Raw genomic sequence first — 24626 nt, 5'->3', positions numbered from 1 at the left:
ATGTTGTACGATATGGAACGTTGCATTTGTGTTTGGTGATGTTTTTGGCATCTGATGTGGTCAGTTTGCTGAATCACTGAAGAAAACCACAGACAATCAGTAGACCCTGTTTCAAACCATAAATCCAACAGAAAAATGCAGAATAATCAAGTTTAGGTACTGTATCCGACGATGTTGGACAGGCTAATGATCTCAATTTAGCTGAACCTGTTATAATACATTTTACTAGGAAATAATGGTCTTGATTGTATTTCTCTTTATATATTTGCTAAAAAAAAGAGAGAGAGAATTAAATAGCAGCCACAACCTGCAGTGTTGCTGCGACTTCGAGCTTGTAGATTGATTGACTACGAAGCAATTTTGGAGGGAAGTCAAAGAGCAGACCAAATAAAATACAGAGCCCCCTCAAGTCAAGTGAACTGGGCTTAAGTTTAAGACAATTGGTTGCATTTTTACTTTTCATGGATTAACATTTGAGTAAATGCAAGTGATTTATTCAACAGGTTATATCCCAAATAATGTATATTGTAATAGCATGAGTGTTGCAACATTCTGTACCTTTATTCTTTATCATAGCTAGCCAAATATAGAAAGTATTGTTTCCCAGCTGATCTAATAGGACCGTGGCATTTTAGAACATAATACTGAATTATCTCTATGGAACAGGACTGGACTGGGACAAAAATTCGGCCTGGTCATTTTCGGGCGAATTTGGCCCAGACCGGCCCACCACAACCAGCGCACAGATAGTAGAAACTCTACCGCCCGCTCCGTCGAGGCACACACAAACAAACAAGCCCTAATACCACCACTTTTACAGAACAACATAAATGATACACACCAACAGACAACTCTACAACCCTTTGTTGCTCTCACAAGAATTCTGGCAAAAGGATTTAAGATAGAAGAGGGTTTATTTGTCACTTTGCCGGCCTGTCAATTTTATTTATTTATTTTTTAATCATCATAACTTGAGCGCCCCCCCCTACAGTCGCGGCCCACCGGGCGGTAATATGACCGGTACGTCCTGTGGCCAGTCCACCCAGTATGGAAACACTTCTCAGGAACATGCATAACTCAAGTGGAAAATGATAACCACAACCTAGATTTGGCTATCATGGTCAACTGCATCTATCTGAGGCAGCGGTGGCCGAACGGTTTGCGGAGCGGTCTTGATACCGGAAGGTCGCCAGTTCGAATCCCCGGACCGGCACGTTAAAATTACCACTGCTGAAGTGCCCTTGAGCAAGGCATTGAACCCCTACCATGAAATGTTCTATGAGCAGGGTGTGGCTGTAAACAAACATCTTGAGCTTAGTCCACTTCCCTGGGTAAACAAAGAACTTTGCTTTGCTTTGAATGATAACCACAACATAGATTTGGCTATCATGGTCAACTGCAGCTATCTGAAAAAGGTTTGGCTATCATGGTCAACTGCAGCTATCTGAAAAAGGTTTGGCTATCATGGTCAACTGCAGCTATCTGAAAAAGGTTTGGCTATCATGGTCAACTGTAGCTATCTGAAAAAGGTTTGGCTATCATGGTCAACTGCAGCTATCTGAAAAAGGTTTGGCTATCATGGTCAACTGTAGCTATCTGAAAAAGGTTTTGTGGATGAATAACAATGAAATCCTGAAAAGAAAGTCTTCCTGTGGCCTGTGAAGCCTGTCTCCATGAGTTCCTGTCTCGCAGCAATCTTTTTCCTTTTATTGTCCAAACGGATGGCCGTATAATCTAATGAACGCCTGTGTATGTATGGTTGTGTGTGTGTGTGTGTGTGTGTGTGGGGGGGGGGGGGTTCTGGGGGGTGTTCCCAATAACCTCTGATAACCCTCACTCCTTACAGCCCCCCCCCCCACCCCTCTCCACACACACACACACACACACACACACACACACACACACACACACACACACACACACACACACACACAAAGTGAGAATTACAAAATGTTTCCAGAGCTATGCAACTGCTATGCTCTGCTATGCCAGTGAGGAATGATAGAGGGAAGGGAACACATTCATCATCTTTGTGTTTTGTTCTAACACCACAACTGCGGCTAGCCCACCACCGTTTTCCATCACCCCTCCCTTTATATTCTCTCTTCTTTTAAGTATATCATGCTTTTCTATTTGGTGTCTTTCAGTCAGGTGAAAGTGTCAGACAGTGGAGTGGAGTGAGGCTATTTTGTTTCTTGGGCAATAATTTGGTTATGCACTAGATAAATTAAACACACCCTGCTCCTCTGGACAGATCATATGCTTTCAGAGTTATTTTGAGGACAATGATGAATGCTCCTGGACACTTGCTTTGGGGGAGATGAGTCACGCAGGGCTACATACTGGACACACACACACACACACACTCGCGTGCATGTATGTATCACAGAATAGACAAGTAAGTCATCAGGAGTGGCTTGCATTTGTAACACTGTATGTTTTCATTCATTTCTATGTTGCACGGACCGGTATGGAATGTTGCATTTACTGTTTGGTGATGTGATGTGAGTATGTTATGGTTCCCTTGTTCTTAACCAAGGCTATTTCTTTGTGCACACAAACCCAAACATAAAGTAGCATGCCCCTATTGCCCACTGGTCCAATAAACTCAAGTATCATAAGAATGATGATGATCCAGCCCTAGGAAGCAAGCAAGCTTTGCTTTCAGCTAATTGGAACCAGAGAGTGAAATATGAGACAGAATCAAAACAGCCAGCACTACCCCATCAACAGAAGAAACACAAAGGTCGTCAATGAATCACTGCTAAAACTTCAAAGATTCAAACCCAAACTTTGTATTTTTTAAAGGGGAAAGAGTCGTACTTACCAAAAACGAAGGGATCTTACTATGTCTGAGCATGGAAGTGTTGCAAAGATTTCCAGAGAAGGCTATGCTGTGATAGAGAGCTCTCCCAGAGAGTGCCTCAGAATGACTGGGGGTGGTACCACCCTGTTTAGGCTGGCCTACAAGGTGGTCCGGAGTGGTGTGTAATATGCTGCGCTGGTGTATGTATGGTTGGTCCTATGCTGAGCTCCAGACATTGGGAGTAATGCCTGGGGACTGCAATCCCAGCACGAAGCCTTAAGAGACTGGGAGCGTCCAAAGGAAAATCTGGCTCAGCCTCTCTCCACCCCACCAGGCTGGGACAGGGAAACTTGACTCCCAGTCAACATTGCTGCATGCTGGTACACTCCTCCCCCCCCCCCCCCTCCCAGCCTTCCTTCCTTCCTCTGCTGTATGGCCACACCCACACTCCCACAGTACTGCCATCCCTATTCCCTGCAACCTCCCTGGCTCTGCCTTCAAATAATTGCACCGCCTCTCTGCTCTGATCCAACTGGATTCTCCACTCTCCCTTGTTGCTCGAAGGGCAGTGCCTCAAGCAGAATCTCTGTGTATTATGTATTAGACCAGATTACACAAGAGGACTGCACTCATGTACATAATACATATAGGTACTTTATATGTGTGTATTTGTTTTATTTTTGTTTCGTCTGTGCTACGTTGATATGCAGTTGTCATATTATATGAGGGTTTTATTACATGTGTATACATGCGTTTCCAACAGGGTTGGAGGGAGGTGTAGGTTATTGTAATCTGTTAATACTTTGCATGATGCATAATTTATATGATCTGAATTTAAAAAAAACTTACAAAAGACATTTGCACTTGAGGAAAATAATTAAGTAGGCATGAAGAGAGGAAACAAAACAAGGGAAAAGAAAATCAATCATGTCTGGCATTATATGTTATGCTGCTTGACACTAGGATACCATTCTGTGTCAATTTAGTTTCTGCTTTAAATGTCTGGTTGAATATCTGAGCATATATAGTGCAGTGTGTTTATCTACATTAAGTGGGGAGACCAATCAATGCTGATCAATAACACTAGAACGTGCATGGCTATGTCATAGCCTATGTGCCAAATAATTTAGATAGATTATTATGTTTTTGTTCTTCATTTGCTCCATGTGCATTGCAAACATAAAGGCTGGGACATAATTCAATTCATATAAATTCAATACATGGAATTCCTTCACGAGTCCACATTGGCTTTCATGGCACACATTGATATGGAGCTATGGTGGTGTTTGGTCAAATGATTGATAGAGCATGTGGAAGGTATTCACATTTTTCTGCATTATACATTTTGGGTTAAACAAGCCTAAATGCTAAATGCTGTCCACTAACAGTATTTGCTGAGTCCACACAGTCCACTTCCTTGCTGGTCAATGGCTAGCAGCTTTAATTAATTAGATTTTGAGATATTGTGTAGAAGTACAGGAAAGGCCGGTCACCAAAATCAGTGGTGCATGTTCATCCTTGAGGGAGATGGTTAGTATTTCTGTTACATGTATTTGAAATATGTATTTCCATTATCTTTGAGTATAGAAAATCACACCCGTGTGAAGTGAGGGGCACTCTTATCATCATACATCATCATACCTCATTCCGGCCAACCACAATTTGCGTCCTCACTTTTGTCTCGTTTTTACGCAATGTTAAAGGACCACTTCACCACTTTTCAACCTATCTTCATATAATAGGTCCTCACTAATAATCATGAAAAAAATGGCGCAATTCTTTTTCTACTCAGTCTGTGTCTCATAGGAGGGCTGTGGGCAGTTCAGAAACCGTCTTCCAGTGACATCATCGATGGGGAATACAAGCTAATAGAAACTGCAGGCTTTCTAGTCCTGAAAAGTTGCAATGTGAAAATGGAAGCCATCGTTCTCACGATAATGAAAATCTAAACATTTTTGTAAAAAAATATTGTTTAAAAAAAGTAGAGAAACAACAGTAGAAAACAATCGTGCCATTTTTTCATGATTATTAGTGAGGACCTATTATATGAAGATAGGTTGAAAAGGGGTGAAGTGGTCCTTTAAACACTCAAAAGTGGCCATTCATTGTCAATGGCATACAATGTTTGAGACAAAACAATAAGTAAATCTAATATTTATCCGAAAGAAGCGATATAGTTCTTGTTCATTTTCAATTGGAGAACCGGCTAGTTCATACAATTAAATAGGACGCATCTTTGTCAATACATATTGTACCAGAACCAAAGTTCTTCCTGCTCGGTCTATACCCAGAGGGACAGAAGATAAAGCGTAATGAACAAATATTTATAGATATATGTCTTTTACAAGCTAAGAGAATGATAGCATTGACCTGGAAGAGACCAGACAAACCAAGTATCACACAGTGGTTCAGGGAACTGTCTATATGTTTACCTTTGGAAAAGATTGCATATATTCTCAAGGACAAACAAGAAGTGTTTCAGGAGGTGTGGGGCCGTTTTATTAGATACATAAAGAACAATAATTTGTCACACTTAATGGATGGAGCTGAAGAGGAGTAGTGCTGTTGTTGTTGTTTTTTGTTTTGTTTTTTTGGTTATTGTTGTTTTGCTTTCTTTATATTAGTAATTGTATTGTCTTGTAATGCTCATTGTTGCTTTCTGTATGTTTGTATTGTCATTTGTGTGTAAAAAAGGAAAATAAATACATTGTTTAAAAAAAAGAAAATAGGACGCATCTTCCTTACATTATGCATGTTCCCAGAGTAAGTTCTTATGACATGTACCCAGTTTACATCACCTGACAAGTCTGTGACATGCAGCTCCGAACATTGAGCACACGCATCAGTGGTGTAAATCTAGGAGGTGCAAAGGATGTGCCTGGATGTGCAGGTTCATTATTGTTAATGTTCATTTTCAGTAAAGGTAATCAAAAGGTTCCTAAAACGTTTTCTTTTTTAGAACATTATTATTATTTAATTTATTTGTAATAAGTTTTTTTGGAAAATGAAAAGCATCAGTGAAAAACATAATAAATAGAAATTAATGAAAAGGGTAATTAAAAAACATGGGCACCTCATGTATTAGGAAGGCAGTATGAGTCATCAGAAAAAAGGCTGTGTGTTTTCAATGAATCTAACATGGTTAAATGGAAATTGCAAGTTACTAATTACAGTCTTAATGTGATATTTTATTTGTAATCGCAAATTAACTAAAACAAACAAAAATGTTTTAAGGATAGATCCATTCATGATTACGATAGACAGACAGACAGACAGTCCTGGAAATGCCAAAATGTTCCGTTTGACTAGAAAGAAAGAAAGATAATTAATTCACTATTTAAATGAAGTCAGAAAAAGGAAGCAGTATAAATTCAGCTCAGAAACAAACAACTATCACCTGCAGTCCTCGATCCACTCCCCCTGATGATAACATCCTGGCCTTCTGTCACAAAGACTTGTGTACCACTACCCTGTGGTTTTCCTGTTTCCGGTCTTCTCTTGTTTTGCGGCACTGCTCTAACTGTAACACATATAGTCCAGGCAAAGTAGCATTTCCAGACAGACTAATTAAAATAGATTTTTTTTCACCATAGATCATCTCTATGAGGTGTCTAGAACAACATACTAAAAGTCCTAAGAAATCCTAGATGCGGAAATATGTTTAATTCTCATCAATTCAAGATGTGTGCTAATACCTCGAGAAAACTAAACACCCTAATGGGCATTATTTTTTCTTTTGTCCTATCACAATGAAACTTTCCACAATTAATCTTAACATGAAAACTAAACTTTTTTGTATTACAAGTTTCTCTGAAACTTAATTTGAATATGCAAATTAGCTTAATATATATTGAATATGCCCACATTTGCATATCACGGAAATTACTTTTCCCCAAAATGTATAATATTTACATTGTTTGTTTGTTAATGATATCAAACACACTGATCAGACTTTCATGAACCATTTCATCGAAATATTGTGACTTCATAGAATAACATCAAAAACACCATTCATATGTATGACAAACTTATGTATGACAAATGCATAAATCCGTCAAAACTTCCTCCAACCATCCTACTGCTAATGGTTGATGGCAATGCTGCTTTTGGACTGGCCTCTAACCTGAAACCTGCCGGGCTTGGTTGTACCTACCGGGGGCATAACCCCCACCGGTATAGTCCTCAGGGTCACAGAGGCCAGGTGACCTACCTCTGGGAGGACATCCAATGGCTGCAGCTCTCCCACCTCCAGGTAGACTCCATCACACAGCTCTGTCACCTCCAGGTAGACTCCATCACACAGCTCTGTCACCTCCAGGTAGACTCCATCACACAGCTCTGTCACCTCCAGGTAGACTCCATCACACAGCTCTCCCACCTACAGGTAGACTTCATCACACAGCTCTGTCACCTCCAGGTCCAGGTAGACTCGATCACACAGCTCTGTCACCTCCAGGTAGACTCCATCACACAGCTCTGTCACCTCCAGGTAGACTCCATCACACAGCTCTCCCACCTCCAGGTAGACGCCATCACACAGCTCTGTCACCTCCAGGTAGACTCCATCACACAGCTCTGTCACCTCCAGGTAGACTCCATCACACAGCTATGTCACCTCCAGGTAGACTCCATCACACAGCTCTGTCACCTCCAGGTAGACTCCATCACACAGCTATGTCACCTCCAGGTAGACTCCATCACACAGCTCTGTCTCTTCCAGGTAGACTCCATCACACAGCTCTGTCTCCTCCAGGTAGACTCCATCACACAGCTCTCCCACCTCCAGGTAGACTCCATCACACAGCTCTCCCACCTCCAGGTAGACTCCATCACACAGCTCTGTCACCTCCAGGTAGACTCCATCACACAGCTCTGTCTCCTCCAGGTAGACTCCATCACACAGCTCTGTCACCTCCAGGTAGACTCCATCACACAGCTCTGTCACCTCCAGGTCCAGGTAGACTTCATCACACAGCTCTGTCACCTCCAGGTCCAGGTAGACTCGATCACACAGCTCTGTCACCTCCAGGTAGACTCCATCACACAGCTCTGTCACCTCCAGGTAGACTCCATCATACAGCTCTCCCACCTCCAGGTAGACGCCATCACACAGCTCTGTCACCTCCAGGTAGACTCCATCACACAGCTCTGTCACCTCCACGTAGACTCCATCACACAGCTATGTCACCTCCAGGTAGACTCCATCACACAGCTCTGTCTCCTCCAGGTAGACTCCATCACACAGCTCTGTCTCCTCCAGGTAGACTCCATCACACAGCTCTCCCACCTCCAGGTAGACTCCATCACACATCTCCCACCTCCACAGCTCTGTCTCCTCCAGGTAGACTCCATCACACAGCTCTCCCACCTCCAGGTAGACTCCATCACGCCTCTCCCACCTCCAGGTAGACTCCATCACACAGCTCTGTCACCTCCAGGTAGACTCCATCACACAGCTCTGTCACCTCCAGGTAGACTCCATCACACAGCTCTGTCTCCTCCAGGTTAGTCTAGGAAAATTGGCCTCAGATCCTGTGCAGCAGGGGCGTGGCCCAGTGCGTTACGTTCCAAATGAAATGCGAATCAAAAGACAGGGGCGGGTTCCACATGGAGTGGGCGCTACATCTAAATAAGACGGAAGGGAAACAATTGCTCCTTGAGCGGTGGTGGCCTACTACAATTCAATTTGGAATTGGATTCCCTTCGGACTATTTTCATGGTATGCACAGTGCTTCAGACCGGAAAGGGGAGTGTCCGCTCAGATTCTGAGCGCAACGTACTTCCCTCACATGGATACGGTCCTTTTTTCCCAGAAGTCTTTCTCGCCCGCCTAGTGGCGAAAAATAAAACTTCTGGGAACTCAGATTACCTCCAGGTAGACTCCATCACACATCTCTGTCGCTACAATTATGTTGTGTGTTTCCTACTCCTTAAAGGTTTCACATGTGACATTAATTCATTTATTTTTAATGTCACAATCCCTTTAATGTGTTGCAAATTCATCCATCCATTCATCTTCATCCGCTCATCTGAAGTCGGGTTGCAGAGAGTTCCAGACTTCTCTTTCCTGGGCCACGTTAGCAGGGGAACCTCCCCTGTTGTTGCTACCTTGTCGTGGTGGGGAGGCTTGTGTGCCTCTGTGACCCTGAGGACTATACCGGTGGGGGTTATGCCCCCGGTAGGTACAACCAAGCCCGGCAGGTTTCAGGTTAGAGGCCAGTCCAAAAGCAGCATTGCCATCAACCATTAGCAGTAGGATGGTTGGAGGAAGATTTTACGGATTTATGCATTTGTCATACATATGAATGGTGTTATTCTATGAAGTCACAATATTTCGATGAAATGGTTCATGGAAGTCTGATCAGTGTGTTTGATATCATTAACAAACAACAATGTAAATATTATACATTTTGGGGAAAAGTAATTTTCGTGATATGCAAATGTGGGCATATTCAATATATATTAAGCTAATTTGCATATTCAAATTAATGTTCAGAGAAACTTGTAATACAAAAAAGTTTAGTTTTCATGTTAAAATTCATTGTGGAAAGTTTCATTGTGATAGGACAAAATAAAAATAAAAGCCCATTAGGGTGTTTAGTTTTCTCGAGGTATTAGCACACATCTTGAATTGATGAGAATTAAACATATTTCCGCATCTAGGATTTCTTAGGACTTTTAGTATGTTATTCTAGACACCTCATAGAAATGATATCTGTTGAAAAAAAAACTATTTTAATTAGTCTGATTTTTGGGTCTAAAATGGGCTAGATTGCCTGGACTAATAGGGGTGCAAGCTGACAATTGAGCAATTGACAATTTATAGAGAATAGATGCACCATAATTGTATACGTTTTTGAATGGTGCCTATCTTCTCCAATGAACAGCTATGTTTGTCACTAGGTATATTGTATGTATGTTTGTATGTGTGTGTATGTATGTATGTATGATAGGAAGATGGCGGGGCAGCTAAAATGTATATAAAATATCTAAATACTAACCTCACATCACCAGGCTTTTATCTAAAACATTTTTAAAGTGAAATATCCCTTAGTATTTTGAACATACACAACAAATGTATTTTAAATATACATTCTTTGGTATTTTAATCATGAAAACCTCCTAGTTTGACACGTCACATGCTACTTAAAGCATAATCAAATTTAGAAATGTTTGTCTTATACAGTATACCGGTAGGTTCATGGCCAAATGGATTTGGCCGCTGTTGCGACCCCGGAGGTCGCTGGTTCGGGCGCCCTAGCTAAATTAGAGCATATGCCCTGTGCACCAATTTGGCGCTTTTAGACGAATTCATGCAAAAATATTCCTACGCTCCTCCACTATAGGCCTACTGCCACCACAATGTGAAATGTCCTGACATCTTCCATTAAAGTGTGTGAATCTCACTGGTTTCTTTCAAAACTGGCCTGTAAAAATCATCAGATTTTAATTGCAATAGAAAGGAGGTGTCGTTCACTGCCGCCGGGAAATATTGTACAATTATATTTTACATGTGCATGTATTAATCTGTTAATACATGGGTTTTCAACTGGTGGTTCGTGGACCACTGGTGGTCTGTGAAGATATATATTGCATGTGGGGCCTGACCATGCATTTAGTATGTAGGATAGTGTTACAGTATGTAGGCGTATCCACAGAAAAGGGAGAGGGAAACTGTACCTGTGTACCAGATTGCCTGTTTTAGTCACCATGGAAAGGTGCCCATAATCGATGTAACTGCCCTTTCACCTTCACCTCCATTCACCTTCCAGCCAAAGCAAAGCAAAGTTCTTTGTTTACCCAGGGAAGTGGACTAAGCTCGAGATGCTTGTTTACAGCCACACCCTGCCTATCGTGGCCTTTCTCACTAAACAAATAAGGCCACTGTTTTATCGGGGTGGTGTTGCAGTCTATTGTTGCTGTATAACTCGCGTCGCCTCTCCTCTTGCAGATCCAAATACTCACGGAGATCGGATTGTTTTGTCAGAACAAATCATATTTATTTCTCCGTCACATAACATAAACTTGTATTCAAATAAAACATAAAGAGCCTGTGAGCGCGGTCAACAAACTGTGAGCTTCCCCGTCTATGCCACATTCTCTCCCAGCAGGGAGTCCATTCTATCTCCCAGCAGGGAGTCACCTGTCTGTCATCAGGTGCCTAGCACCTAGATATCCTTTCTCAAAAGGGGAGGGGAAACCTCCATTCAGTCCATCAAATTCATAGCGTAATTATAATAATTTAAATGACCACAAAATAAATACATATCATAAAGCAGGCAATAATAATCAGAACTAGAAAAAGTGCCCTTCTGGGCACAGGTCTCCACCAGGTTATCCACAGATCCGTGCAGTTAGAGGTAAAAACACTTTTCGGCCAGTTATAGCGCCACCTTGAGGCTGAGTTGAAATTGTTCATGTGGCATTTCGTCCTCGGCCTAGTGGGAATGTGCGTGCACAATTTCACGGAAATCACGCGATGTGTTCATGATTTGCAGCATTTTGTTTGAAACTGAGCACTCCTGTGAACTTTGGAAGCCAATCTTAACCAATCAGGATGGAGTCTGAGAAATCTGAAAGACCCGTTTCGTTGAATGGCTCTAGAGAGACTGTGTACCAATTTGCGTGATGTTTGGACAAAATCTGTAGGTGTACTGTGCAAAAACTTGTTTTGCACAAAGCGGCCTCCTGGTGGCGCTATAACAGGCCGTTCTGGAAAGCTTGGGGCAGAGGTTCATGGTTGGCATCCAGGGAGTGTGTGTGCAAAATTTGGCATCGACCGGGTTAACGGTGGCTGAGATTAGCTGGTCACGGACGGACACACGGACACACGGACACACGGACGGACGGACGGACGGAGTGCAAAACATACTCTCCCCATGCCTTCGGCTGGTGGAGACAATAAATATAAATCATCATAAATAGAAAATGGCTCTAACACTGCCACTGGTCCTATTGTCTCCTTTGCAGTTACTTCACAGGTGGGAGTGATCCTATGCAGTACACACACAGAAAACAGTAACAGATGGATGTCCAGTCTTTGATCCAGTTTGAGTGTTATTTATTGAACAGAAGTGAGCAGTTGAAACCATAAACATACCAAACATACCATGCAGTTACATTGAATGGTTCTTTCCTTTCTGTGGTTGTCGAGTGCTGCTGGTAGGAACGGTTTGGCACCCCAATCCCTGTGTGTGTCTAGCCCTGCTCAGTGCACCTGTGTCACTTTATAAATGCACATCCAGTGCTGTGCTTCTCAAGCCTGCCACCAAGTGGTCAAAAATAATACTGGAAGTGGAAATAATCTAAATAATGCCTCTCTTCTAATGGTTCCTAGTCCTACAATCATTGTCACCGCTGAAGGGCCCTTGGACAGTCACAAGGCATTGAACCTCTACCATGAAATGTTCTATGAGCAGGGCCTGGCTGTAAACAAGTTATTGAGCTTAGTCCAGTTACCCTGTGTAAACATAGTACCTTTCCTTTCCTTTTGTCTGCTCGCTCACTTCAGGGGAAAAGGCACGCTCAACTCAGACAAGGTCCCTAGTTTGTAAAGTGTGTATATAAATACATTTACAAAATAATACGTTCACAACTTGACGTCAGCGTTTTCCCTATTGACTGCATAAAATATTGCGTACCATCCTAATGTACTCTTGAAAGCTGGTTCAACTTCATAATTACATTACATTGCACTTTCCTGTCAGGAAAGCCGACAAAACGCAATTTACACACTTAAGCACAGCTCATCTGTGGATCCATTTTGCTCACAAATGCAGGGTTTGGTAGTGAATCTTCCTTTGAAGCCGGCATACTGGCATGGCCGACTCATTTGTACCTTACTCACTAATGTACCGTTTGAAGTAAACATATCGTTGAATGTAGTCTGAACACTCCATTGGTGCATGTGAGAATGAGTGAGGCATGTTGTCAGCATACTCAATGATCAAAATACAGTAAAAGATCATTTACATTCACCTTTGCACTTTGCAGCTATTCTTTTCAATGAAGTATTTAATCAGAATAGTGATTAAACATAGACATGTACAGCTTGGAATTGGAAAGAAAAATATTTTTATTTTTATTCTTATTTCGAGAGCAGAATTATTGGCAGAAAATGTGGTATAAAAAGAAATACAGCTGTCCAAAACCATATATCAACCTTTTATACAACTGCATACTAATTTTGTGTACACCTCCATTATCTTTAAGATTTCTGCACAACCATGGTTCCATGCTTGAGCCCAAGTCAGACAAGTCCTGTTAATGTCTCTGTGAGAGCATCGTTCTGAGGTTTATGACAGACTGGAGACTGACATAATCATAATGTAAATTATACAGTCTGAGACTCCCATTATGTTAGTCTGCCACTATTGAGGTGTGTGCGTGAGAGAGGGAGACAGTGGCCCCAATTTGAGGGTACCAAGTGTTCTCCAAATGAAAGAGAAGGATATTTATTTTGCCGGTATTTCTCCGGTTATGGCAGTCACGGACACAGGAGTAGAAAAATATGTACATCGTCAATGGAATACTGCTGACAGATTCAAATCAGCATGCCACATCCACAGTGACTGTTCGGTTCACAATTCGCTGACATGAGATCTCATATGAGCCTGTGTTGAACTGGGAGAAAACACTATGGGGTAGTTATTACATTTAAGTGTGAGAGAGAGAGAGGGGGGGGGGGGGGGAGTGTGTGTTGTGTGCTGTTTCAGAAACCTTGTATCTCCATATTTCAATGTTTTCCCCCCAAAATTAATGTCCTACTTCCTTATACTAAGTCAGTGTCACACTTGAGTATATGCTTTTGGTTTTCTTTTCTTTAGGTGGTTAAGTGTGTCTGTAGGTTTTATAAATACTGAACCAATTTAAGTATTAACAAGAGCTTGAGATTAAATAAAAAATTACATTGGATCAATTGGAACATGGGTTCCTTTCCCCTCCATCTTCTGAAAAGTAGCAGTTTTGGACATACAAGGTTTCCACCCGACGGCACCAAAATATAAAACCGAAGGTCAGTTTACACCACTTACAATAGTGTTTCCAATTATTGATTCATAATATTGTTTTTAATTAACATGTTGCCTTTTCTCTAGCAAATAGAAATCTTAATACTATAGCTACAATGACATTTTAGACAATTTATTTATTATTAGTGCAGAGGAACTTGACTGGCCTGCACTGAGGCTAACATTTTCCACTATTCTGGAATGGCTTCCCACTTTCCTATTGAGCGGTTATGCCAATACTTGATTGGCCAATCAAGTATTGGCATAACAACTAAATTGGGGGGGAGGGGGAAATAAAAATAAATCCCAAGCACACCATTGTCTAGAATGTCATTGTAGGGGCTCACATCAACTGTTAAGAGCACATACCACACAAATAGGGCTAGTACTTTACACAGCTGGCTCCAGTTCAAATCAAACCCCAGGCTCATTTCTTCATGCCCAGTCCCCCCCCCCCCCCCCCACACACACACACACTTTTCCTGTCCGTCTTTTCAGTCTCTATCCAAACAAAGCCAAAAATTCAGAAACATAGTCTCACCAACCAATCTGCGTCTGCAATGCCTTTTCACTTCAGCTTTGCGTAGCTATGTAATAATGGCACTAATTAGGGGTGATCACACTGAGACACTTTGCTAGAAACGCGTTGCAAGCAAAACCACATTTCTAGCGTTTTTTTTAACTTGAACGTTTAAAATACTATTCCAATTTGCAACACTCCTTCCTGTTTTGATGCAGATAGATACAGCAGGAATGGTAGGAAAATGCATAAAGGATATTAGACTCAAGACTTAAATGTCTACTTGAATCCATTTTCATTGATTATATATTTACTCGTTATGAATGCAGGTCCACTCCATAGACGCACAGCAATGTTTTGCTCTGAACGGTTTCGCTAAGGCGTATTTGAAGCGTCTCTAACTGTAATCACCCCCTTTAGAAACACTCATTACAAAAGGTGTCCATCCATTGACCTTTGGTCATGTAGGGTATGTGTATGGGTAACAGTTTGTGCATCGTCAACATGCATCCACGTCGTCATCATTGTGTGGCCAGAGGGATGCCACGGGCGTCTGTGACCTGGCCTTCTTGGAGGTTCTTTACCAGCTGGGCCAGCCAGCGCTTGGTGGTGGTGTCGTCCTTTAGCACCTGGGCGAACGTACTGTCCTTCAGCTGGTCTGGCAAACACTGGCGCAAGGCTTCTCTGGCTCTGTGCAAGAAGGAAAGACACAACAACGTGTCAATGTGTGCAGAGATCAAAGTGCAAGGTGTATATCCCATTCTGACCTGAGATCAGATTCATACGAGGTTTCCGCCGGACACACACTGGTCTGATGAACCCATTCTGACTGAATGTCAGTCGCTCTTTCGATTTTTCAAAAATAGCAGACCTACAAGCTCGTATCGCGCCACTCGGTGGCGCGATATGAGCTTGTAGATCTGCTATTTTTAAATAGCTAAAGCATAACATGATGCTGACACCAAAATGGGTGCCCGGTCAGAATGGGATATTTTCTAAGTAACACATTTCAATATTATGTGCTTTTTTCGGAGTATTCTGAACATAGTCAGACTGTTTTGAATTACAATTTTGTATTTGTAGTGTGTATAGTCTGTGGGCTGTATTTTGCGTGTCTTAAGTACCAGGTCTTATTCCCTAACTTGAGTAAACTAAAGACCTGGAGGCGTGATCAATGCTCTTTGGCCACTCAGAATAGCCAAAGAGCATTGATCACGCCTCCATGTCTTTAGTTTACTCAAGTTAGGGAATAAGACCTGGTACTTAAGACACGTAAAATACAGCCCTGTGTCTCATAAATTATGGTTTGCATCAAAACATTCTGCACCAATGTTACAGCTCTAGGACCAATTCCTAGAGTAATATGAATCATGGATACAATGTATACATTAAAACCGGGAAAGCATCTGTGTCATTTTTAGATCGATGCGTTGGCTATATTAAAAAATAGCAGATATACAAGCTCACCGCGTGTGAGAACTACTGACTTAGAAAGCATTTGTATCATCTGCCTCAGGTCGTAATGTGTTAATCACCATTCACATCAACTCTTAAATCAAATAAATTGTAATAAACCGTTCAGAGGGAAACCAGGTTAGAGCAGTGAGGGCAGGACACTACAGCAGCATGGAAGGTTGAAGGAATATTGTACACTAGCGTGGTGACAAAACTAACACTGCACGCATGGCTGCCTCCTAGTGGCACAATAACACCACCTCTGGATGGACACAAACCTTCTTCACCTTAATGACAACAAAACTGAAATCATCATCTTTGGACAACACCCCATCCCCTCTGTCACCAACCTCGGCCCCCTTACATCTAACCATCCATACCAGTGCAAAGGATCTTGGCGATATATTCGACAACCACTTCAACTTCGACAAACGGATCAGCTCGGTTGTTAAAACTAGTTTCTACCAATCTATGTCTACTTGCCAAGATCAAACCTTACCTTCCCCTCAAACAATTCGAAGCAGTCATCCACTCATTCATCTCCTCTAGACTAGACTACTGTAACGCCCTTCATCATGGTATCCCCCAATCCTCTCTCAGACGACTCCAATTGGTACAAAATGCTGCTGCCCGCCTCCTCACCGGTACCAGAAAATATGACCACATCACACCAGTCTTAATCTCACTCCATTGGCTCCCCATAAAACAGAGAATCGATTTTAAGATTATTTTATTCACCTTTAAATCCCTCAACGGCCTGGCCCCGAACTCATACATCAATACAACCCCACCAGAGCTCTGAGGTCTGCGGACCAGTCATTGCTGACCGTGCCAACATCACGAACCCTCAGAACAAGAGGTGACCGCGCTTTTGCGGTGGCAGCCCCTAAGCTCTGGAACAACCTCCCCCCCCCCCATATTAGAGCTGCTCAAACAATTAACATTTTCAAATCCCTTCTCAAAACACACCTTTTCTCCCTGGCTTTTAATGTGAACTGATTTAGTGATTTTAACCTTTTTAGGCACTGTATAGTATTTGAATTTGTTTATTGTTGTCTTTTTGTTGTGAAGCACTTTGGTCAACTTTGGTTGTTTTATACGTGCTATATAAATAAAGATTGATTGATTGATTGATTGATTGACCTCAATCAGATGAGCAGATTCAGCGTGAGTAACGGTTCTACCTGAGGTTATCTGAGAGGCGGAGGTAGCAGCGCACAACGTGCTTTAACAGACGTGCAGACGGCTCTTTGGAAAGCTGAAGCACCATTTTCCCCTAAAGACAAAGACAAAGAAAGAACCAACAGATCAAATATACAGTAGGTACCTCGCCATCTGTATCGCTATCACCATATATATATACAAGTAAGACGCGCAAACGCGTGAAGCGAACGCAGCTCGTGTGTGTGTGGTTGTGTGTGTGTGTGTGTGTGTGTGCTACAGCTGCGCCCTGTGTGTGTGTGTGCTACAGCTGCGCCCTCTGGTGGCGGGCGGGTGGTGTAACAGCGGGACAGACACACAGACATTCAGCCCTTGCTGTCATAGTAAGTGGCTCACTGCGTTCGCAATAATACCGGTATATATCAAAATAAGCTTTTAGCTTCAGCCTACACCTTTTTGGACAGTTTAAAAACATTGCCTTAATGCTATGTACTGTACTACATTGTTTTTAAAAGGACCGAAATAAATAAAACTACACTGTCAAGTTGGCGCACAAAGACGAAGGCATGCAAACTGTGACTTTCCACAAGCCGTTCTTAAGTATGGCTGCCTGTCACAATCAGAACATTTTTAGTTGACAGTTAATTGTCATACAAATAATTGTGATTAACGATTTAATTGTGTTTTGGGCATTACACATTTGAAATGATGAATAAAAAAATACATTTGTTTGCCTTTCAGGCTTTGTGAACCCAAATTTCACAGATTTGCCAAACTTAAATTTGCCCATTTAGTTTATATTATTACAAACCTATTTTGCCCTAAATGTATGTAAGTATGAAGTTCATCCCGCTGTACTGAACAGATGAATGGATATTCAAATGATTATGCAAAGAATAACTGCGATTAGATCAAATAACTACAGTCGATGCGATTATGTGTAATAATCAACAGGCCCACTTACGAGGATCATTGCCACATGGGAGAAGCGCTCATATGTCTGACAAATGTAGGCCAGCCCTGTGTCATCCAACAGGATCTTCTGCAGTATGAAGGTAGCAACCTGTAGCGAAATGTTCATCAGTTAGACAACAGTAAAGGCAAAAGGGTTATAGAATGGAAATGGAAAGGAAGAAGTAAATAGTTTAGTTATCATCTTTGCATATTGACAAACTAAATATTTTCTTTTTTTTGAGTGGTGCAACCACTCCAAGGAACAGCTTTGTCCTAATCTATGTGACTATGTGGCCATGTCAGTTTAGAGTACCAATAGGGGGTGCTGTTGCACCACTCGCTTCAGAATGGTCTGATATTATTTCTCTTTCCAAGGAAATGGAGAATCAGAGAATAAGTTGTATATCATGGATGATATTAAAGGCAATGTTTGAAGGAACATTGACTTATATTATTGTCCTGTAATGTCTTGTCGAATGTCATGTTTTTATATTATGTGTGGAGCCCAGGAAGATTAGCTGTCGTTAATATGCACCAGCTAATGGGGATCCTAATAAACTCAATAAACATCTGAAATAGACACTTACTGTTTTCGAGAGTTCGCTGCCTGACTCCATAATGCGTAGACAAAGTGGGATGATTTCAGTGGTGAGGAGGAAGTTAATCACTTCTTGTTCATCGGTTTTAACCAGTGCACCTATTTTCAAGAAAGAAATTAAAACTTTATGTCACTCTACTGAATGAGTGACTGAGCTAAAGGTTTTGTGATCAACCCACAATGTATTTTTTCTATAAATAAAAAAAAATACGTACAAAGCTTTGTGTATTATGATTCATATTCAGTACAGTACTCAAAAATAGAAAATGGGAGTATTATATTATTAAGCACAGAAAACAGTGGGCAAGAGCCAGGGCTTCCAAACAGGCCTCAAAGATATAATACAAGAGAGAAATATTTATTTATTAGGGCCGGGACTAATTGCGATTGATTTAGATTAATTAACTACAGAAACATTAATCGCGATTAACTACAGATAAATTAATCGCACCTTTTTTCTCACTGGGCGCTTTTCTATAGTACTGAAAACTGGAAATAATAAAAAGTCACCCCGTTTTGTGTTGCCTAGAACTGGAGGTCTGACAAAAAACAGTAACAATATGAAGTAAGTACAGCTTTGTGATGTCACTGAGATGTACTTGTTACTGTTAAAAATTTTCAGACCTCCAGTTCTAGGCAACACAGAATGGGGTGACTTTTTATTATTATTTCCACAACAGGTATATTAATGACAGTAAAATGTTGAAAATGAGTGGTATCCTGTAGTCACTATTCATTGATTCACTGGGATACCAAAAAACATTTAAAAAAAAGGTTTCTCGCTGTTCTCGGGTTGAATATTGATATGCGATTAATCTAGATTAATTAATCGCAAAGCTTCTGATTAATTAGATTAATTTTTTTAATCGAGTCCCAGCTCTAATATTTATACAAGCTATAAACTCCTCACAATATCATAGTGGCATTACTGGCTCAAGTGACATTTCAGTTACTTTGTTCTCTAATTATAGCTATAATAATTAATATAACATTTTTGCATCTAAGGAACTTCCCAATATTCTATTTTCAATATACTGTAATGCTACTCTAGCCCATTCTGACCGGGCACCCATTTTGGTGTTGGCATCATGTTATGCTTTAGCTATTGAAAAATCAAAGACACTTTTAGAATGGGTTAATAATGAAACTGTCAGGATGTAATAGACATTTTTAGAATCTGATCTCAGGTCAGAATGGGCTAGATTTGTGAAAGAGAATACTTTACCTATGACACCTAGGCTGGTGAGGCGCAGGTACTCAAATGGTCTCGTCTTGCTCACTGTGTGCAGGAAGGGGTAAAGGAAAAGTGGAATGTGAGCAGCAAGAAACGCCGACCTAGGGAAAGACGTACAGTATATATTCATTTGAACAAGATATCAAAAATACCTCATTTACATTTATTCTTGTTTCCCCTTTTTTCATTAATTTAACTGCTGCCAATTTCCCATGTCTACTGTGATCACTGTCATACCAACCCCCTAGGGGAGGGTTTAGATTAGACTATCATCCTCATCCTCTGATATACATGGGGTCCCCAGATTCGTCTTTTCATTGTGAGGAATAGAGCGGTGCAGTCTCGCCCCCCTTTCATGACAACGAGCGGCCCAGAAGAGATTTTCCCAATTAATTTGTCCCATAGACGTTTAAAAAAGTATTTATTTAACCCATTCTGAACGGGAACCCATTTTGGTGTTAGCATCATGTTATGCTTTAGCTATTGAAAAATAGCAGATCTACAAGCTCATAGCGCGCCACCGAGTGGCGCGCTACGAGCTTGTAGGTCTGCTATTTTTTCAAAAATCGAAGAACGACTGACATTTTTTAGAATCTGATCTCAGGTCAGAATGGGTTCGTCAGACCAGTGTGTGTCCCAGTGGAAACCTCGTATGAATCTGATCTCAGGTCAGAATGGGTTAAAGACCTGTAAGCCTCGGACAAAGCCAACACAATTTTTGGGGCCGAACAAATAATTAGAAAGAGGACAAGCAACAAAAAAAAGATGTTGTACCCTTTTACCACACACACACACACCTCTGTCGCTCTAATTAATTAGTCTCATGTCCAGCAGCTGCACCTAGTTTCTCCCAGCAGCTTTGCTCAGACACATGATGTAAATTCTCCATTCGTCGTCAATGGGAATTTAATGTTTGTGTTTGGGACAAAAATCTACACTATAGCTGAATCTAGGAGTCTAGCGCCCCTCAAAAATAATAATTTGAATCCTCAACAAAATACATACATGGCAAGCACATAAAGAAACAAAACTGCTAAACAATGTTCCATGGTCCCCAATCTCCCCATCATTACAAATTATTCTGTACCTGGTTTCAGGGTGTGAGGCCACACACTGAAGAAGTGCCAAGGCATTGCAGACTCTGTTTGATTGGTGAGCGGTCAGTGTGGGAGGGTTTATCGATGGATAAATGTTCACTATTTCCTAAAGAAACGAGAAACAAACATCTTGAAAAATTATACATGTGGTAATTAACAACTTATAGCTTCTAATTGCAAATTCCTAACGTGCAGCCATAACATTCAAAGATGGAGCTAAGAGGCTTCTGCCAGATATTTTAAGTGAGTCAAATTATACTGCGTCCGATATGATCCCACTGTATGTAGAGTAGACTAACATAAATCCCAGCCAGGTATTTGAAAATAAACAATTTCAAATTGTCAATTAATTAGACACTTCTGTCAGTGTCATGAACCCTGTCTGCCGAGTGTCCCTGAGGATGACATGGAATTCAGTGGGGGGGTCAACTAAAATTCCACAACTTTTCACGCCATTATTTATATTAAAGGTATATTCAGTGATTTCACTCAAAAAACCTTAGGTTTCGTTTTTGGCTGTGGGACCCGGCCTTTCGTCCAATCAGGATAGAGAGTCAAAAACGAAACCTAAGGTTTTTTGACCCCCAGGGGTTAACTGGGGACAGGGAGGAACTCCTTATACGGTCAGCACACTCTATAGTAGGGAGGATTATCACAACAAAACAAAAAAATAAGTGATATTTGAATTAAGTGAAATCACTGAATATACCTTTAACATCTGCACACCAGAATGCTGGTATGCTTTTTGGTAACGTGAGGCTTGAAACCTTACCAATAACAAATACCCACAGGACTCAGGAGCAGCATTCTGATGGGTGAATTTTTATTTGTTATTTCATGTTAAAATAAAATCCAGCCTAGCAGGACAAAATGTGCATGCCTTTATTGAAACACACGTTTTACATATAACTTATAGCTGATGGATTGGGAACACACACAGACACAGGTCCGTCCTTACCTGTAGGAGGGCAGCAATGGTACCACAGGAGTGCCAGAGCATGGGCGCCAGGTCTGGCACGGACTCCCGTTTCTTGCTGAGCTCCAGCAGGGCATTCTCTCTGGTCTCTGGGCTAGACAACTCATTGATCCATTGGTAGATCTTCTCTCTGTCCACCTGGGCCAGCGCTGTGGTTACAGCCTGTATGTACACGAAAACAAACACGTTTGTTGTGGCATGTAATTATTTTGAACCACGGAGGATTATATTATACCCATAATAATAATAATACATAAACAACGCAGCAGTGGTGGAAAGTAACTAAAGTACTTTTACTTAAGTACTGTACTTGAGTACAATTTTGAGGTATTTGTGCTTTACTTGAGTATTTCCAATTTCCAATACTTTTACTTCTACTCCACTACATCTCAGAGCCAACATTTGTACTTTTACTCCACTACAATTATTTGAAAACTTTAGTTACTTTGGCGATTTTAATTTTGATTAGAAAACATACATTAACCACTTCAACCCAATACATTTTGGCCATTTGAAAATAGCCGATCTACTTGTAGATCGGCTATTTTCAATAGACTTTGTACACATTTTGAACTTGTGAAGTGGGACATTCTGCAATATGAGTACTTTTACTTTTAGTACTTTAAGTACATTTTGATGCCGATACTTTAGCACTTTTACTCAAGTACATTTTCAATTCCGTACTTTTACTTGTAAAGGAGTAGTAGTTCTAAATTGCAGTATTGGTATTTTTACTTAAGTAAAACAATTGAGTACTTTTTCCACCACTGCAACGCAGACAAACATGTTAAGACAGCTCATTCAGCCCAGTTTCCACTCACTGCTCCTGTAGCCAGCATTCTGTGCAGCGCCTGGATATAATGGTCCCCCGGAGGTTGTTGAGACCCAATTTTAAATCTCTGCTCTCGAACAGCAACACAGCTTTACACCTCACTATTTTAAAGGTGTTTACGTTACAGTAAAAAAAACTGATTGACTGCAACAGAACACACGCCAAAGCAAATAAAATAACTATGGCTAACGTTAGCTAGCTGCTTGCTAAAGCCCAACAACACAATGCTAACAGAAACGCGCGCGTCTAAATCGGCAAAGAAGACATTTTTACCGTATATTTCCCCCAGCTCGTTACATAAATGTCTTCTTTTTGTAATTAATTCATTGAGATATATTAACCCGGCTTAAATAACGCAGTCACGACTTTTTGTTTTGTTCATATTAGCAAAGAAAGGAAGAAACAACCTAGAGGAATAGGATACCAACATGTAAACTATCCCATAGGTCGTAGGGATATACTCGCGCATTCCGCACTGTGATTTGCTGGTTTATTGTCTGCTTAACCAATCACAGCGGCCCGACCTTCCCGGTTATGGGATCCAGTGTAGAAAATAGCCAATCTACACACGCTCTCACAATGCGTTGCATCCGCGACGCACGGTTAGCTTGTAGATCGGCTATTTCTGGTCTTTGCTTTAACCCTCTAAGACCCAGCGTTGCTTTTTAGCAACAATTTTATTTTAATTAATTACTAAATTATTTTTTATTTTTTTCTGTTCTTTTTTCACCTAAACGTCATCAGTGATGTATTGCAATGCCATTTCAATGCCATTGGTCATGATATTTGCATATAAATACCCCCCACAGAGGCTGAAACTCACACAAATTGTCTGGACTCTGTGCGATTTTGAACATTTTTTAACCTAAGACTTTTGACCTTTACCCTAATAAAAATAGGTACAATAATTGTAATATATGTTTTTTTGTGATCATTAGAATGTCTAGAACATGTTTTATTCATTATTGTGAAAGATATCCCCAAAATGTTAATTATTCATTTATATAATTATTATAAATTTTTCATCAAACTTTTATTTATTTATTTTTTTAACATATTTTTTAGTCTTAGTCCTAGTAGTACAAAGTAGTAGTAAGGTTGAAATCTATTTTTTGCAAGTAGAAATTAATGCGGGTGTTAGAGGGTTAATGTACTGTAATTCTGCAAACTGTTAATACATATTTCAATCAATCAATCAATCAATCAATCAATCAAAGGACCAACTCCCATACAGTAGGTGGCGGTAGATATGCTCCCACATGGTTGCAACTACAACCCGCCAGAAGCAGAGAGAAGCGAGAGAAGACGACCCGGAAGATAATCATTTAGATTAGCATCAGGAAGCATTAGCTTTAGCATCTTCTTGGTGTGTAAACTAAAACTACTCTCGGGTAAGAAAACACCAAACAAACGCTACAACTGGTTTTCATTCATCACAAAATGTGTTTAATTAATTAAACATTCTAACCGCGGGCTGTTCCCGTTTGATAATAATAATAACGACAATAGTGTTGCTGTAGAACTATACAGCCAACTGGAGTCACACTGACGTTCATTAAAGTCACACTCTTATAGCTTTAGCATGGTTAGCATTAGCCGACACAAAAAGACACATGGCTGTTGTGTTTCTGGGACAGTTTGTTAACCAACAATAAGTTCACTGTCCGCAACTGTAGCTGTCAAAACCTGAGATAATTAATAAACCTGATTGCTTAGTTTGTTTGGGTTCATTGATTCACTCAGTGGTTCTCAAAGTGGGGTCCGCCCCCCCCCCTCTTTCCAGTAGGGGTCCTTGAGTTGGCGCCAGGGGGTCCTCACAGCCAAATTACATTTTCAATACATCTATGAGAGTATAAATAAATCTCAGGCCAAGTCAGTATTCTGCCATGAACCACTTTAACATAGCATTGATTGATTGAATACTTTATTAACAGTTTGTAGAAAGAAAGCACAGGAATGTACAGTTCAATACAAGATCCTCTTA

General features: G+C 40.9%; 3 protein-coding genes across 5 annotated transcripts in view; 1 reads left to right on the top strand and 2 right to left on the bottom strand.

Moving 5' to 3' along the window:
• LOC310867363 (1-phosphatidylinositol 4,5-bisphosphate phosphodiesterase delta-4-like) overlaps window positions 1-3177 on the bottom strand; it is a 39626-nt gene extending 36449 nt beyond the window's left edge. For 2 of the 3 annotated variants that reach the window (XM_083777365.1, XM_083777368.1), the window contains exon 1: window positions 2828-3176. The gene's annotated coding sequence lies outside the window, so the exon portion shown is untranslated. Of the gene's footprint in view, window positions 1-2827 lie in introns of all 3 variants that reach the window. The other variant, XM_083777367.1, reaches the window with a different exon arrangement.
• A 10533-nt stretch (window positions 3178-13710) lies between these two features.
• On the bottom strand, window positions 13711-23077 carry cnot9 (CCR4-NOT transcription complex subunit 9). Its single transcript, XM_083776381.1, has 8 exons — window positions 22632-23077; window positions 21793-21972; window positions 20825-20940; window positions 19729-19838; window positions 18493-18602; window positions 17916-18014; window positions 16975-17066; window positions 13711-15025 (listed from the first exon to the last, which is right to left on the bottom strand). Exons 1-8 carry the CDS (start codon window positions 22647-22649, stop codon window positions 14857-14859), a joined length of 894 nt encoding a protein of 297 aa, XP_083632507.1. The 5' UTR covers window positions 22650-23077; the 3' UTR covers window positions 13711-14856.
• Window positions 23078-23983: 906 nt separating this feature from the next.
• The window catches only part of cwc22 (CWC22 spliceosome associated protein homolog), a gene marked incomplete at its 3' end in the record, with an annotated part of 30980 nt that continues 30337 nt past the window's right edge, over window positions 23984-24626 (top strand). Inside the window, exon 1 of the mRNA XM_083776077.1 lies at window positions 23984-24033. The remainder of the gene's footprint in view (window positions 24034-24626) is intronic.

Source organism: Protomyctophum parallelum (genome assembly GCF_964188405.1).
Source record: "Protomyctophum parallelum genome assembly, chromosome: 11".
Classification (NCBI taxonomy): domain Eukaryota; kingdom Metazoa; phylum Chordata; class Actinopteri; order Myctophiformes; family Myctophidae; genus Protomyctophum; species Protomyctophum parallelum.
This window is presented reverse-complemented; position numbering and strand designations above follow the sequence as displayed.